Source organism: Onychostoma macrolepis, chromosome 12 (assembly GCF_012432095.1).
Source record: "Onychostoma macrolepis isolate SWU-2019 chromosome 12, ASM1243209v1, whole genome shotgun sequence".
NCBI lineage: Eukaryota > Metazoa > Chordata > Actinopteri > Cypriniformes > Cyprinidae > Onychostoma > Onychostoma macrolepis.
Genome location: NC_081166.1, coordinates 25,559,634 through 25,578,741, shown reverse-complemented (window position 1 = coordinate 25,578,741; position 19,108 = coordinate 25,559,634). Strand labels below are relative to the sequence as shown.

The following is a 19,108-nucleotide window of genomic DNA, read 5'->3' as shown; positions in this document are numbered from 1 at the left end:
ATCGATATGCCTCAAAACATCATATAAATAGTCCTCATTCTCATTTAATAAACAAAACTATTTTCATGTGCGAAAATGTTAGAAGGCCACATATTCAGTATTGCGTATTTTATTGCTGCAAAGCAGCTATTAAAATATAGATTATTTTCCAAGATAAATAAATAAATAAATGAATGAATAAATAAATAAATAATACATTCTCTTTCTTTCTTTCTTTGTTTCTGGGTGAAGAAAAAAGTGCAAAATGTCATATACAACTGTCCTCATTTAACATTTTGGAGAAGACAAGATCAATTTGGGGTGTAAAATGTTATGATAATAATATGCATAATAATATTTTTAAAAAAATTACTTTAGAAATACTTTTAAAAAATATTTTACAGGAAATAATGATCATGACATATATTCCAGGTGTAATTCAATGCTTTTTACTTTCATTAAATTCCAACTTTTTTGATAATGGTCTAAATTAGTATAAATTATTTCCAAAACCTTATAAATACAATGACTACATCTCTAAGAACTTGGTACATGTGCTTTCAACTAGATTTAAAAAATATATATATATCTTGGAGATATATCTTGGTGATTTGTCATTGACCCACATCACGTCCTTAACTAGAACCACTTGCATAGAGAATCTATATGACGGCATGACTTGCACTTGATCAGAATTCCTCTGGTGCAGTGTGCAGTTTTAAAAATAACCCCAGAGTGAAAAATCGAGTAGTGTGTGGAGAAGCGAGTTTAGACAAAGTCCTTCACATGAAAGCTGCAAGCCCCAGCGACAGAGACAGAGCTAAGCAGGCTTGTCAAGGAAAGGTGGCACGGAGCCCTTACCGTGAAGGCATAACTCGGCTGTTCTTCATGGTCCACGGGCCTCAGTAGTGTCAGGTAGCGTGCGATCCCACTGGGCGTCACTGCAAAGATGCTGTTGTAGTTGTCCAGAGAGATGCGCACCATGGGATCTTTCATCTGCAGTGCAAATAAATCACCGTAGGTTCCCGTGTCAGAAGGCAGAGACATCAGAAGATAGAGCATGCTGGGAAAATGACTATACAAATTGCTAAGGATGGGGGAAAACACTCATAAAACCCAGTGCATGAGAGAAACACACTGTAAAAGGGAGAACTCCAGTTAAAAGAGAGATAAACCACCCAAAACCTTCTAAAAGAAATTTCAGAAGCACCGACTTCTGAAGTTTAAAACACTGATATCTGATATATCAAAATAAATTAATTAGGAACATAAATATCTAAAGAGATTATACAAGTGCAACAGCATTACAAGACTCAGCTAGCAGCTGAAAATGCACTTTCTTACTCATGAAATCTGCAAAAATAAAGCATTTGAGAAGTTAAAAGTGTTGTATCAGCATAATAAACATAATATTATCATGTAAAGTTTGGAATAATACATATTTTTCTAATGTTTTTGAAAGCCTCTTATGCTATGATCAAAAATACAGTAAAACAGTAATATTGTTAAATATTATTTCACTTTAAAATAACTGTTTTCTATTTGAATATATTTTAAATGTAATTTATTCCAGTGATGCAAAGCTGAATAGTCAGATAGTTCAAATAGTTACTTTTGTTTGTAATAATATTTCAAAATATACAGTTTTTTCTTCCATCAAAAAAGTGCTTTAGTGAGCATAAGAGACTTTTCTTCCAAAAAAAAACAAATAATAAAAAAAACACATTTGTAACATTTTTATTGTCTTTTAATAAATACACAAACTGCCTATTTGCTGAATCATAAATGCACTGTGAAAAAAAAAAAAATGCAGTAAAAATAAATGTATTTTTTCTTATTGTTTTAAACAGTTATGAATGTGTGAGAACAACAGTAATCACTTTAGAAATGGCCTGGAACGCTGGAAATGCTGGAATTTCATTTGGTGCCTTCATTCCCACCAACCATTATCTATAGGAGCTGTTTGCAGTTTCTAGCAGCTGAAATTCCCCCAGTGCTACAACCTATGGAGACTATTAAATCAGCCATTATGCCCTTGCAGTACATACATTTTTCATGCCACACTGTGCATTATGCGGATGCAGACACTGCTGCTGAGCTCTTGAAAAGCACACAGCACACATATATATATATATATATATATATATATATATATATATATTATTATTTTTATTTTTATTTTTATTTTTTTCTGTGAGTATTAATTGCAAAAAAATTTCAATGCATTTCCTTATTTAAGGAAACACAAATAATATGTAGCAAATATATTTCATTAAAGGTACAGCAGTACTTCTAATTAACTTAAGCAGTTTCCTTTTGTAAAACATCCCATTTGAATTGAATTTAAAAAGGAATTAGTGATTTCACCATTGTATATGGTAAACACAATAAACTATGTCATCTAAAGAAAATATGTTTGCATTTGTATTACTTTACATTTACATGAATTTATGTAACAAGGCTTATGCAATGCTATACTGTAAAAAAATACAATAATAAGAAATAAAAAAATTCAATAATAAAAATGCCACAGTAAAAACCTGTTAATACGTTACCTTACCATAAATAGTGAAAATAACTGTAAGTGGATTAACATCACTTTATATGTAATTTTACATCAAAATAATGTCAAATTTGATGCTATCATCCTGACCAGTTCATTAACAGTGTAAACATTTAAGGCAGGACTATCTGATAATATAAATATTAAACATTAAATGAGCATAAATATAAAATATATATTTTTGCAAGTACACTTATTAGCACACAAATAAACACTCATGTCGTTTGCAACTCCACTAACAATTCCTCATTATGCTCCAACCCAGTCCTCCAAATTTACCAATTTATTAATGAGATACATTAGATCAATTGCCAGTCTGCCCAAAATGTAAATGAAAATCAATAAACAAGACGCAAAGCAGTAATCATGCAAAGCATTAAGTAAATTGAACGATACAAAAACACAGCACAGCAAAAAGGAGCGAAGAGAAAGAAGGCATACAAGGGCTTTTCACTTCACACGTCTCTTGCTAATTTCATTAATACCTACAGGCACATCACCGGTGTTCAGCTTTACATGGGAGACAAAACATATGCTTGACATTAGAGTGTTTTCCATCTCTAAAACTTATGGGATTAAAGAGATAGTTCACCCATAAATGAAAATTCTAATGTTGTTTACTCAGCCTTATGTCATTCCAAACCTGTATGACTATTTCTTTCCTGAAACATAAAAGAATATATTTTACAAAATGTCCACACTGCTACTTTTTGAATAATTATGTTTTTTTTATCTTCTTCTTCTTCTGTGATTGAATTTTCAGCAGCTGTTACTTCATGTCACATGATCCTTCAGAAAGCATTAATTTGGTGTTCAAGAAAAATATATCATTTTTATCCAAGTTGAAAACTTGGCTGAAGTTGAAAGTAGTTTTCCATAAATAAATACACAAATAAATATTAAGCATTAAAAACTTTGTAAATAATTAAAATAAACATGGAAAAGAGCAGCATGAACATTCTTCAAAATATCTTCTTTGGTGTTCCACTTATTTAAAACTACCTGAGGGTGACAAAATGATAGATTTTTTATTTTATTTTTGGCTGCACTGTCCCTTTAAAGTAGGAGATGTTAGTCAGAGTCCGCTATGTACTAAGTACTTTGTCTTTTCCATCTATAAAGCAGTGATAATTGCAAAGAGAGAACACTCAGGAGAACATTAGCGCCTCCCCAATAAGTCTCTAAGTGCGAGCCTCCGAGACCATATCTCTGATGCTGTTTTCAAATTTAATTTGCTTTTCTAAATGCTCCATAGAGCAGGAGCTTTGGTTAACTTCAGAGGAACATTTCTATACATACACAGACACACACTTATCCCTCAGGACATGTGGAAATGATTGCCGTCTGAGCACGAGCACAGAAAGAGAGACTCCTCACCTCCTCGATGTCGTTATCCAGGGCGATAATGGTGAGGGGGGTGGAGAGATTGGCACTGCTCGAGATAGTTGTGCCCAGCGGAGCAGACTCCGAGATGAATCCATGATAAGTGGCCACCTGGAAATACGGCGCCTGATTGTTCTCATCAAGCACCTCAATGTGGAGATTAGCGAACGCCGGGAGAGGGTGTCCATTATCCTGCTCTGCCTAGAGAAAAGATTGCCATGAGTTGAGAGATTCTGACTCTAAGATGGGATACTGGTGTGAAACGCAGCTTTTTTGGATTATGGCATGCTGCACATATAAGAAGGGCAATGTGATTAGCCTCTATGGGCATACGAGGGCTTAACACTATCTACAGACTTGCCCCTCTAAATTAAATAAAGACCATGGCTGATTAATTCAGGTCATTCCCAAACTTAATTCTCTAAGAGTCTGGCCTGCACCCAAGTGCTCCGAGCGCCTGAATATTTAGTGGAGGAACCATTGCTCAAATTCCTGCCTAACCAGCGGCATTCACTTACAAGACTTTCACCTATATGCAGTGGTGGAAATGGCCAGAATTCACTGGGGGACTCTAGCTTGGGGGTTATAATAACATTTTTCAACGTATTTAATATTTTCTCTAAACTTTCAAGTTTAGACAAGCACCTGCAATTCAGGCCAAATTAAAGATGAGTTGTGTGTGAATTTGTACATATTACGTTGGATAAACGTTTGCAGTTAGTTTTTAATATTACATTCTTGAGGACTCTATGCTTACATTTCTTTTCAGGAGCACTAGTGCTCCTACTTAAAATGAATAAATAAATAAATAAAAATAGGAACAGACCTCCTGATCAATGACAGGAGGGTAATTCCTGGGATTCGTAACATTTCAACTTGGAATATACATGTTTTTCAACTACATGTGATTCAACTTCTAAATACCCCACATCATTAGGCACATATCAAACTTCCAAAAATATTCATCACATTTTAATATATCATATTCAGAATATCATATTTTCCCACCTCAGGCATTAAAGACCTTTTATCAATTTGAGTTTTTTCCAGCTTTTTTTTCTTTCTGCTGCAAATGTGGGCACAATTTCTGATGTATGATGCTTGTCCATGTTTAAGTCGACATATTATGTCAAAACTTCTATTTAAAACAAAAATATGAGTTGTCATGATTTTGGAGTATATATATTTACTGAAACCATTCATTAAAATTATTAATAAATTAAGCAAATAACTCAACCCTGTAACAATGAGAAATACATATATTTGTGATGGGGTTGAGTGTGACGGGTTGTGGCCACTACTGCTCATGTAGTGTAGGAGAGTAGACCATATATGGCAGCAATAAAATAAACACATTGTATATACTTATGAATGAAAATAAAATGTTGTAAAAGTAATAATTTTCCATCTTAATTTTATATGACAGGGTTGAGTTGTTAAGCTTGACAGTACCCTCCCTGACTATAACATGCCTCAAAAATATGAATAAAAAGCATGATTGCACTAACCATTTTCTGCACCACTATTAAAGAGACCTGGATGAAGTCACATATGAGTGGAGACTAAATTATTATGGGCGAAGAATGGTTAGTGTGACAGGGTTGAGTTCAGACTGAGAGACATAACTTTACAGTCTGTTTTTTTTTTAGCAAATATTTTGCATTTTTTTAGAAAAATATTTTTTACAAGAAAGGAACACAAGTAAATGCTTACATTGTTGCCAAAAATCACAGACACTATGCACATTTTGTACAAACTCAGGGACATTACAAAATGCTTGGTTCAAGATAGATATAAGACATTATTTTATGCTAAAAATATTAAAATGCAATAATTATTTTTATTAATTATAATGGGCATCCCAAAGTTTTGTGAACAGCTTCTAACAATTCATTTTGGTGAACCACCACTTTAGAAACTCTGGGGACTGAAATATTACGAATCCCAGGAATGACCCAGAAATTAACCTTCCTATTGTTATTTGACTCCTTGAAGTTTTATTTATTTATTTTTTAAAACTTTGTAATGCCATTTTTCTAACTTTATTAAATGTATGTCATCTTTTGTGCCAAAAAATTTTTTTTATCAAAAATTGTAACTACACAATAAATTCAATTAAAATAATAAGATATAACAATCAGGAAGAATAAGTTTCCAGTCAAATGAAATCAGCATCAACAATTCATCTTTGCATGGCACAGAAGAGCACAAATGTGGCATTAAGGAATATTTACAGAATTTAAGAAATTTTTGACAAGACTCAGAGGTGGCATTAATGCATCTCATAATAACAATGTTATGAGATTAATGTTTTAAATATATAAATTTCAATGAATTAAATGACTCAATTTATACTTTAAAAATGAAACAGAAACTGCCAGTAGGTGGCATCAAATCACTGTCTTTGTCACTGAATCATTCATTCAATCGATTTGTTCAAACGGCTGATTCATTTAGGAACGAAGCAAGTGACTCTCTTTATGAATGGATCATTGAATCATTGACTCACTAGATTTGTTCAAAAGCAAAGATTCATTCAAAAACGAAACAGCGCTGTGTTAAAGGCTTGCGCAGAGGCTCAGCTGCAACTTTGTTTTTTAAATATATTTTTGTTGACGAAATAGAGCAAAATAGACAGTGGTCCTAAAATGTAAGTCACTTAATATTAACTTTTGTATAAAATCAAAAATGTATAAACTGTTGTATAAATTAAATTTCACATTTGCAAACTCTCTATAATCATTAAAAAGCTGTTACCCTCCGTTCATCGCTATCTCACAAACTTCCATTTTAATGAATGAAGCTCTCTACACACTTAATATATTATTTACATCGTCTCTACACTTTGTTTGTTACAATGAATGACACCAACTGCAGTCTGCTTTCACGCTCTGTGCTGTGAGGAGCAGCACGCGCAGCGATAGAGAAGCATTTCTATTGGCTGCAGTCTGCAGATATTAAATGGCAAAAGACAGCATTGCGCAGCTGACCATAAACACAGCGCTACGTTTATATGCAGAACTGGGATCGCTTTCGTAGTCTTTTGAATGGATAAAATATAGAAATCACTTTAATTTCCAAATAAACATAGAAATGAAACGCCGTCCCCCCTCGAAATTCACTCCCGGACTCCGTCCCCGCGTCCCCATTTCCAGCCCTGCCTATATGAAATTAAAATAAAAAATTTGGTTTTTGGATTAAAATGTTGTGGATTTTCAAAAGTACACGGTTTAATGGCTCCAAGCAGATCTAAAATAATTCTTGTACTGTTAAAATTCCACACTTTATAAAGTTGACTGAATACTGCACTAAACATTTTCAGGCACAATTTACACTGCTAGTATAGTGTAGTCCGATTACAACACAAATGACTCTATAAGTTACCTCTTTTTAATTAATTAAAGACATACAGATTTATAAACTGTTAAAGTTAAATCAGTTTAGTTACTGACTCGTTCATATAACGCATATTCCACACTTTCTGAAGTTGACTAAATACCACACTAAAATACCCTTGACAATGTTTCCTGCAATATTCATTAAACAGTGACACAGCATCGCTATTGAATCTACTTAACAAAACAGACAGTACAATTAGTGTAGTGTGCTTACAACACAAATGACTCTGAGTCATGCAGTTCTTTTTAATGAATCAAAGACAAAGCTTTTATTAATAGTGGAAGTTTAAAAATCAGTTTAGTTACTGACATGTTGTTTATGTGTATATGTGCATGTTGTTTATATGTATATTATATGCAAACCTTACTAAAGTAGATTCAATACTTAAAATACTCTGACAGTGTTTCCTGCAATATGTATTCGATGTCAGCACAAGACTGCTATAGTAAATGCACAAAACAAACAGTATGATCAGTGTGGTCTAATTAAAACACAAATGAGTCAATTCTTTTTTAATGAATCATCTTCTATTTACTGTGAAAGTTATTCAAGTTTAGTTACTGACTTGTTTAGTGACTCTTTGCTCATATTATGTGTAGTTAAAGAAATTAAAACAAATGCCAAAAAAATCTTTTGCATAGTCGGTGTAAACAATGCTATTGATTTGTTTTGTTTTTAAATTAATTATTATTGAAAGCTTTATCAGTCTGGTCTGAAATTACATTTTGCACTGAACTATATATTCAAAGAAAGTATTAAGAAGAGTGATTAATGCAACTAAAAAAACAGAATTGCTCAAAGAAATCTGATCCAGAATTACAGCATGGACAAGACAAAAATTAACAGACGAGTTCTGAAGGGACGGTGTGTTTTTGTAAACAAAAACCAGGAAACAAGCACTCCTGTTTCAATTGTCTGGAATTCAATAGGTTTTTCTAAAAAAATAAAATAAATTTTGGGGGTGGGTGAGAGGTTAAATGCCTGAAATAAAGTCTCTGGTAAACACAAGCTCAAGATATTTTCATGTTTTATTGTACAACATAAAATACATCAGTCAAACCCTCATAGTTTTGGCTTAAAAAAGGTGGCTAAATAGTACTACAGAGGTTGTTGAAGACATTTAAAATCTCTCCGCTTTCATAGTTGCATAGCTCATAGTGTTTATAATCACGTTTTGCAAACTATTCTAACTCAGACTTTTAGGGAAAATGTCTTTGAATTAAAGACTGAGAGAGCTGTCGGAAACTTAATGCTGGAGACGTTGAAGTCACATGACCGTGGTGTAATTTGTTGATATCCTACATTTAGCTTTTGACTTCTGACGATGATATTTACCGTAGGCTTCAAAATTCATAAAAACTGTGTTCATTTGTGAACTTTTTTGGTCACAGAGCTTATTTTAGCAATAACTCAAAAGCTGGTGGAGAAATTCATCTGTAATGATGTGCATAACTAATACTTTATCAGTTTTGCTGCAGTTGACAAATATATAAATAGTAAAAGACTATAGAAAAGTTCATAAGCTGTAGGCTGCCTTACTCAAGTATAAGTACAGATGAATTCAGTCCTGCTGTAGTATGTGAGTGACTATATCATCAGCTTTAGCCATCTGAGTAACAGCACGCATTTCTACACAGCTACAATTTAGGCTGAAGGGCAAGTTCAGAGTGTAATTGAAAGGTAGGGAAGACAGACTGAGAGTCAACGAGACTTGACAGAACTGTAAATATGAATGAATAGGCAGCATCCAGTGTGATAAACACGTAACTCATCAGAATATGAAATTCATTGCATCAACTAGATTACCTCTCATGCTTAAATTGAAACCTTGCAGGCATTTCTGTGGAATGCATGGAAATAAGAAATGATGTATAATATTTTGGTGGTGTGATGTATACTTGGCTCACTGCGAGGCATTATTGAAGAGATAATTAAAGCTACAGAAAGAGATTATATTTCTGTCAATAACGCTAGTCTCAGTCTAGTGAATGCCCAGGTTCTGCCCACACAGACTGTTGAGTGACAGTCTAATGCATACTAAACATAAAAATGGCATGTTGCTGAAGTTCTGCATTTGATCTAACACAATGGCATTTATAAGTGTGGCTTAAGTGTTCATATACTTTGGGGCCACTGTATATCTGATGCATTACAGAATCCAACTGACAGATATGTTTAAACGGATGCATTTTGGGATTCTTGCAGCATACGGACTACGTGATTGGATTCTGAGGGGACTCAAATGGGGGCTCAGCCCCGCTGCTTTTGGTTTGAAACTGAGATCTTGACTGGCAGGCTGACATGCTGTTGTCACAATAGGACTGATTTTATCTGTGTGGTGCTACAACTGAAATTCCCTTAGGAAAAACTAAGAGTTACTCTGTTGCTGATCTTACACTGATTTGCAGAGGCAAAACTACTGTACCTGGCAGTGTGTGATACAGAGTGGAGTATATCTTGTGATATCATTTGATCTTGTGTACAGCAATTCATGAATATATCCTACCCAGCTAACATTTCAGTTTGGTTGTGGGAACTTTAAAAATAGAATGGAATGAATAAAACCTTATTCAAAGGTGGCAAGAGGGGCCTTTTACCCCACACACGGGGTAAAAGGCCCACCAGCATGGGATAAAAGGCACACGGTATTGATACAAATACTTAAGCTAAAATAATGATTTTTAAGTTAATACTTGTTCAAAAAAATCACTTTAGCAAAGTTTGTCCTATTTTCAGCTTATTTTGAAAAATAAAAGAATTCATTTTTGTTCAATAAGTATATTGTCATTAAAATATGAAAACAGAAACAAAATCATTTTAAAAAGTAAAGATTCTGAAAGTATTGAAGAAGATCAAATAATAATTGAATATATATTTACAGTAGTAACAACAAATTATATTTTATTATGATTAATATCATCTATAATATTTCACAGGCAGAGTGAAAGACTGGATTTTTCGATCAGGTACAAGTGATTTCAAAACCTTTCAGTGGGTTTATATATCGTGTATATATGTGATCCTGGACCACAAAACCAGTCTTAGGTCGCTGGGGTATATTTTTAGCAATAGCCAAAAATACATTGTATGGGTCAAAATTATCCATTTTTATTTTATGCCAAAAACCATTAGGACATTAAGTAAAGATCATGTTCCATGAAGATATTTAGTGAATTTCCTACTGTAAATATATCAAAACTTAATTTTTGATCAGTAATATGCATAGCTAAGAACTTCATTTAGACAACTTTAAAGGTGATTTTCTCTGTATGTTTATTTTTTTGCACCCTCAGATTCCAGATTTTCGAATAGCTGTATCTCGAATAGTTGTAAAGCTTATTCAGCTTTCAGATGATGTAGAAATCTCAATTTCGAAAAATTGACACTTATCACTGGTTTTGTGGTCCAGGGTCACATATTATTTATCTCGTATAAGATGCATTTGGTTGAGTTGTGCTGCAGTAAAGTGCTTCATTGTAGTACTACGGTGATAATCTTTTCAGCGCGCACAGCGCAAGCAGAACAAACAATAATGCAGAATATTAATAACTATGACTGGGACTGTCATACCAACCTGATCTCACAGAATTCCGTGTAATGACCATGGACTTAATTAACCCCGAATCTGTGGTGGCATCACGGAATCGCCGAAAATTCCGTGATGGGTTCACAGAAGGCATCAGCCGTGGTCCATGCACGGATTCACTGGTTCAACACCAGCGCTGCATCGGACCACGTAAAAAGAGTGACTCCGATGCAGTTATATTTTGTATATAAATTTATACTTTCACTGGAGTACCTGACCCCACCCTACCCTAAACCTACCCAGTTCTGAACAATAATGATGACGATAAATTTCCCAATAATCGCGTCGGCATATTGATGCTAAGGGTTTCCTATTTAAAGTGTTGAACCAGTGGATCCGTGCTTGGAGCACGGCTGATGTCTGTCACTGACTTACATTGGTATCACTTCTATGAGCCCATCACGGAATTTTCGGCGATTCCGTGATGCCACCACAGATTCGGGGGTTAATTAAGTCCGTGGTCATTACACGGAATTCTGTGAGATCATGTTGGTCATACATAACATTATAATGAGAACACTATTATAATAAAACACTGTGAATTTTTAGAGTTTAGTTGCCATGTTTCTGCACGTTGTTGCGTGAAGAGTGCGTCCACAAAAGGAGTTCATTCAGAGCCGCGCAGACAAGTTCATGCATTCGGCGTTTTCTGCAGATAGCCTATAAGTCGCAATAGGGGTTATGCGCAACAGACTTCCGTATTCTGCTAATCAGGTCTCGTTGCTTCCGGTTCACGCGTTTTGCAAATGCCCCGTTAAATATGAAGCTGTTTTACTCAAGATGCCTTCAAAGTAGACACTAAAGATAATCATTACCAATGTCCATCACATATGTGGATTGATATATAAATTATTTTTATTTTATTCTTTTCAATAACATTTATATATAAAAGTCGAATAAAACGTCAACAATAAAAACAGCTAGCTAATTTAACTGATTACCTTAAAAGTCCATTGATATCGCCATTATTTAATACTGCTATTAATACGTTCTCCGACAAGCGGAAGCGATGAGACCTGTTTTCCAGGTTTGGTCAGGTGACGTTCGACATATACCCTATATTAATGTTACGTTTTATAAATAATGAAGCATATTCTATATGAGTTAAATCCCATTGATTAAAAACCTGCTATCAAATTCTTCATTCTACTGGTCATCTTCAGCGCGCGCAGCTCAAAACAGAAATGCAGAACATTAATATTCTGTCATATACATAACGTTATAATGAGAGCACTATTGTAAAAACAAATTGTGAATTCTTAGGGTTTCACTGACGTTTAATGCTCTTTTAATCAAAACATAAAACATTATTTTTGTATCTGCGAGGCGTCCGTAAAACATTTTCCCTGTGTGTTAACATCAGTAATTATGACTGTCGAATACGTTGTATTGACTCCCCAGCCAAGTCAACCCCCACCCCAAACTTTCCTTAGTCGAGGACACCACTACAGCCAAATACATTCTAGAACTGTCAGTGTGAACGACCAAGACCAACCGGCCAATGGAGTTAGTCTGACTTGAGCAGTCACAGAAAACATAATGTCTCCCCTGTATATTCTACTCATTTCAAATAAACCCTGCTATCTGCAGGCACTTTAAATAGGGATAGAAAAGAGCTATTGTCAGAAACAGCAAAATAAAGAACAAAACCAGAATTTAAAAAAAAAATAGATAAAAATACTTCTCCCAGAAATACAAATCCTGTCATCATTTACTCACCCTCATTCTGTTTCAAACCTGTAAGACTTTCTTTTCACAAAGGAGTTTAACAATGTTCACACTTCTCTTTTCCATACACTGAAAGCAGGCAGTGGCCAGGGGCTGAACGCTCCAAAAAAAGACATGAAAGCACCAAATCTGCATGAAAGTATCATGAAAATGCTGCATATGACTAGTGCACTACACTCTTCTGAAGTCATACAGTAATTCTGTGCGATGAACAGACCAATAGGTAATGTAAGTCTGAAAATTTTGCAGTTTCTTGCAGCTCTCAAATTTCATTCATGCTCCTTTTGTTTTCCACAGCAGAAAATCATATGGGCTTGGAATGATCAGAGTGAGTAAATATTCTTAGGATTATCCCTGTAGTCAATTAGAACTGAATCGATGCACTCATGAAGCCACAGCAGTGTCGCTCTATGCAGCTAGTCTTGTTCTCTTTGATCCTGAGAAGAGCTACAGGCTTCAACAGCCAGTCCATGCCCACCTCATGCTTCCCACTGTGAAAAGGCCGACGGCAAGAACAGTGTTCTTTACGGATCATCTCCCAGTACCTGTGCAGACTAACATTCTAGACCCTGATGTTCAGTTTCTACACTCATGAACATGCTTGGCTCAGTTCTATAATTTTCCCTCTGAGATCTGAGTCATTGCTAGTTATGTGGTACATTTTCATATCCCTGTCATATACAGGTGCTGGTCATATAATTAGAATATCATCAAAAAGTTTATTTATTTCACTAATTCCATTCAAAAAGTGAAACTTGTATATTATATTCATTCATTACACACAGACTGATATATTTCAAATGTTTATTTCTTTTAATTTTGATGATTAGAGCTTACAGCTTATGAAAGTCAAAAATCGGTATCTCAAAATATTAGAATATTTACATTTGAGTTTGAATAAATGACCATCCCTACAGTATAAATTCTCTTGTTCTTTAAAACCGCAATAATGGGGAAGACTGCTGACTTGGCAATGATCCAGAAGACGAACATTGACACCCTCCACAAAGAGGGTAAGTCACAGAAGGTCATTACTGAAAGGTGTGGCTGTTTACAGAGTGCTGTATCAAAGCATATTAAATGCAAAGTTGACTGGAAGGAAGAATTTGGGTAGGAAAAAGTGCACAAGCAACAGGGATGACCGCAAGCTTGAGAATACAGTCAAGCAAAGCTGATTCAAACACTTGTGAAAGCTTCACAAGGAGAGAAGTGAAGCTGGAGTCAGTGCATCAAGAGTCACCACGCTCAGACGTCTTCAGGAAAAGGGCTACCAAGCCACTTCTGAACCAGAGACAACGTCAGAAGCATCTTAACTGGGCTGTGGAGAAAAAGAACTGGACTGTTGCTCAGTGGTCCAAAGTCCTCTTTTCAGATGAAAGTAAATTTTACATTTCATTTGGAAATCAAGGCCCCAGAGTCTGAAGGAAGAGTGGAGAGGCACAGAATCCATGTTGCTTGAAGTCCAGTGTGAAGTTTCCACAGTCAGTGATGATTTGGGCTGCCATGTAATCTGCTGGTGTTGGTTCACTGTGTTTTCTGAAGTCCACAGTCAACGCAGCCATCTACCAGGAAATATTAGAGCACTTCATGCTTCCTTCTGTTGACAAGCTTTATGGAGATGCTGATTTAATTTTCCAGCAGGACTTGGCACCTGCCCACACTGCCAAAGGTACCAAAAGCTGGTTCAATGACCATAGTGTTACTGTGCTTGATTGGCCAGCAAACTCGCTTGACCTGAACACCATAGAGAATCTATGGGGTATTGTCAAGAGGAAGATGAGAGACACCAGACCCAACAATGCAGATGAGCTGAAGGCCACTATCAGAGCAACCTGGGCTCTCATAACACCTGAGCAGTGCCACAGACTGATCGACTCCATGCCACGCCGCATTGCTGCAGTAATTCAGGCAAAAGGAGCCCCGACTAAGTATTGAGTGCTGTACATGCTCATACTTTTCATTTTCATACTTTTCAGTTGGCCAAGATTTCTAAAAATCCTTTCTTTGTATTGGTCTTAAGTAATATTCTAATATTTTGAGATACTGATTTTTGACTTTCATGAGCTGTAAGCTCTAATCATCAAAATTAAAAGAAATAAACATTTGAAATATATCAGTCTGTGTGTAATGAATGAATATAATATACAAGTTTCACTTTTTGAATGGAATTAGTGAAATAAATCAACTTTTTGATGATATTCTAATTATATGACCAGCACCTGTATGTCTTAACTCTTTCCCCGCCATTGATGAGATATCTCGTCAATTAAGAGACAACACTTCTGTCACGGAATGAGTTACGGGGCTTCCGGGTGCGAATACAGGACTATTGGCATAAACAGAAGGATCAGAGAAAATGTAAATCATATATGTGGATCATGTTTTGACCAATTTGAATCTGATCGGGACGAAGTAGTCAGTGAGGGCCTTTACATGAGATGCCTTCACAGACACAGAAACTTCTAGTTGTGTCGTGGATAGACCGATAACCTGTCAATCTGAATATATATATGTATGTATGTGTGTATATATGTGTGTGCGTGATCTATATACGTGTATATACATCAAAAATGCTGGCGGTAGCTGGTAACGTTTTTTTAAAAATGCTGGCGGGGAAAGAGTTAAAATACTGGAAAGAAAGTTAATAATGCATAAGCATAATTCACAATAATGTAAATCATATCAGATATTGATATCATATTAACAATTAAGCTTGAGCATATTGCCATCTGGCCATGTCCAGGGTGTCCACACATTTATTTAATTAATAAATGTTCAAAATCACCACAAATTTAATAGCTATTCATAATAACTGGGTATATTTATTTGTAAATAACTTTATAAACATAAAGATTCAGGGTTTTTTTTTTTGTTTAGTTTTTTTCTTTTAGAGAATAAATAAGAAAAATATATAAAAATGTCTATAATCATTTCCATGACTGATACTGATGTTTATGTATGCATGTATGTATCCATAATAATAATAATAATAATAATAATAATAATAATAATGAGATTTTTTTTATTTACTGTTGTTTGACATTTCATTTTACTGAGTTTCCATCCATCCATCCATTCATTCATTCATTCATTCATTCATTCATTCATTCATTCATTCATTCATGTCTGACATTTAATTTTACGTTTTATTATTATTATTATTATTTTACAGATTATCCAGGCATTTGTTCATATATACATACATGTATTATCTAAAATCATGAGACTTATTTATTTATTTATTTATTTGTATTTTTATTTAATTTAATTTTTATTTAATTTTATTTAATTTCAATGATTTTCTTGACAATCATGTAGGCTTATGTATGTTTTTTTCCACCCTTATGTTTGACATTTAATTTCAGTGATTTTACATTCATTCATTTATATTATGAATAATTTTGTTGTTGATGTTGTGGTTATTACCTTGATTACCAAGTCCAAATGCTGATATTCTTCCCTGCTGATGGGTTTCAGGAGCTGAAGCTCAGCTGTGGTTTGATTCAAGGAAAAATACTCTGCATATGATGCAGGTTTGCCTAGAAAAACAGAAGGTTGAAGAATAAATGAAGGGATGCATAAGACAAATGACTTGCATTCAAGAGTTCGGCACTGAACATAATAACTCACCAGGGCACCATGATTTTGAGACGCATTCAGTAGCGTATTCATTTTCATAGACATACTTCAAACAGAAAGGCAAAATAAAACCACTAATGCACTTCCTCTATAAATAGCGGCACACAATATTGAGTGCTTTGTTGATAGTTAAAAGCATGAGGCTGCTGTCATATCGAGCCGCACGGCTGTGACCTACAATATGTTCTGACATATCCCTGACTGGAGGTCTAACCATTCCGGCGGTGCGCTTTAGTTCCTTGGCTCAGGTCGCAAGCAGCGTGGTTCCCTGAGCCCGCTGCTGCGCTTCCAGGTTTCATCTCAAAGCACAGTGGGTGGATGCACCTTGCCCGTAGCATAAATGCATTTGACTCCCGCTGAATTTCCGACCCGCCACTCCGCTTTGCCTCTCCTGGAATACCACTGTTTCCTGCACAGTGTGGCCTTGTATGCCGGTAGCGACTCAATATAGAGTACAGAGAGCCTGATGGAGACCTACCGATGAGAATGGAGTACAGGATTCCTGGGCGTTCTGACGGAGGCTGAATGTTTCTGTCTTGATCCACAGCTTGAATGGGAGGAGTCACGTTGACAGGGTTTACTCGGCTCTGGAAAAGAGACACAGAGAAGATTGCATTATTTACACTGAGAAAAAAAAACCTTCAGATCACTTAGTATTCATGTTGATTTTGAAAAACTTGAAAAACAAGAAATGGTGTAAATGTAATGACTTGATAAACATCAGGTTAACATCAGTGTACATCTTAAACTTTACTTGAATTTAAATATTTAAGTAAATATTTAATATTTAAAGTACTGTTCTGGGTGAGTGTTCATGGTGTATGTGTGTATGTGTGTGTGTGTGTGTGTGTGTGTGTGTGTGTGTGTGTTCACTACTGTGTGTGTGCACTTGGATGGGTTAAATGCAGACCACAAATTCCGAGTATGGGTCACCATACTTGGCCACACTTCACTTCACTTCACTTCACTTCACTTCACTTCACTTCATTTCCTTTTAATATTTTTTTTTTCAAGATTAAACACGTTTTTTGTTTTTAAATGATATTAATTATTCATTTAGAAATATATTTTTTGTAACTTTTTTTTTAAATACTTTTTTCACATATGTTGGTTGCACTACATGACTTTGCTGGTCACATAACATGATATTGATTTTGAGGACAAAATTTGTATATATTTTACCAAAACTACTTAACTGCATTTAGTCAATGTGTTCATTTTGGTTACACCACATAAACAAACCACATAACTAAAACAAACAAATAATATAAATAAATAAATAAGATTATGCCAATATTATGTTAACTACTGCAGTTTTCAAGAATGCCGTCCTTTTTAATTAGTATTTTCTTCATTATAGAAAATACTATAATGAAGAAATATAGTATCCCCCCCCCCATCATCTCATTATAATGATATGTACTGTATGTATGTCAAATAATTTGCAGATGGACAAAAAGCATTAGTGACTCATTTGTCATTTTTCCAGTTAGAATAAGCACACTTAATAAGAGATAAAAGTATTTAGACACATAAGACACAAAGCATTTGGACAATGCACACTTGGACTAGTAAACAAGTAGAAGGAAAAAAAAAAAAAAATAGGAAGAGGATGATACAATACAATACAATTCAATAAAATGATACAAGATGCACAATAATGACACTTTATTTCTCTGCAGCAATTTCACAGTAGCAATAAAGGCATTTTGGTGCTGTCATGTTACGTCATCACAACATGTGCACTTGCAAATTTAGAGGAAAGCAGATGGTGAGGGGAGATCCACGCCACATAAATTTATCAGGGAACAAAGTGACAACACAATGATCACGTGAGAAACTGCATCAACATTCCTGTCACTTGCTGCAAATGAGCTGCAGATGTTTGTCCGCAGAATTCAAGCTCACATTTCCCCTCTCTCGTTTATGAGCTCCACAGACCCGTCTTCCACATTTCCTGTGCCTGAGGGATAAGTAAATCTCTCCCCGCCTCTCTCTCTCTGTCTCAGCCATAATATCACCAGTCAGTAAATATGCTCATCTATAATTCAAGCTGCCTCTGGAAAATGACGGTGTTACAGTGAGTGGCGTGGGTGAACTCAAGAGACGCCTTGGTGAAAACGAAGCTGCCAGAAAACAAAAACTGCTCTGCAAGTCAGCAAAGAGCAGGGAGAAACTAATCCTCAAGACAGCTGTGCCAAAACTCTCTTCTGAAAGAACATTTGTCCATTTGGGTAGCAGGATCTTGAGACGAACACTGACAAACAAAATGCCTGACACAAGCTTAAAGTTGTGACAAAACGGAATTTGAGATCTTTTCTTGTTTCTACTGTATCCTACTGTATCTTTTCTTGTTTCTACTGTATCCAAGTGTAAAGGATTAACAGAAAAGGAAAAAAAAGTAGGGTGGGGTCTTGGTTCTGTTGCTCGATTGTTGATTGGATGTTGCGATGTGTTATCACTGGAAGATTCAATATGACATCTGATTAATCATCATACACTATGGAAGTCAATGGCTACCGTCAACTGTTTGGTTACAAACAGGGTTTGAAATGAATACCCACCAACCCACCAAATGGGTAAAAATCAACTGTGGTGGGTAACGCTGTCAAATCAATAGCCAATTTGGCAGGTTACTTTTCGTAAATTATGTTCACTCATTCATTTCTTGGACAAGTTCATTTAAGACAAATCTAGGCAGATTTAGTGAAAATACTGAACTTGTGAGTCATCATGATATATTAAATACAGCCTAATTGCGTAGCATCTGTGCATATCTAGCTAACTTAAACATACCCGACAAATAATGGCGTGCCGGCACGCTGGTTTCC

The 19,108-nt window shown here is 35.2% G+C and overlaps 1 protein-coding gene across 11 annotated transcripts in view; it reads right to left on the bottom strand.

The window, feature by feature from the left end:
* Window positions 1–19,108, bottom strand: part of pcdh15b (protocadherin-related 15b) — a 228,945-nt gene that overhangs the window by 120,114 nt on the left and 89,723 nt on the right. For all 11 annotated transcript variants that reach the window (XR_009273731.1, XM_058794176.1, XM_058794175.1 and 8 more), the window contains 4 exons: window positions 16,756–16,864; window positions 16,065–16,177; window positions 3,920–4,126; window positions 841–975 (listed from right to left, as the gene is read on the bottom strand). Coding sequence is in view for 10 of the 11 variants with exons in the window: in XM_058794176.1 (XP_058650159.1) it covers window positions 841–975; window positions 3,920–4,126; window positions 16,065–16,177; window positions 16,756–16,864 (564 nt within the window). In the remaining variant the exon portion in view is untranslated. The remainder of the gene's footprint in view (window positions 1–840; window positions 976–3,919; window positions 4,127–16,064; window positions 16,178–16,755; window positions 16,865–19,108) is intronic.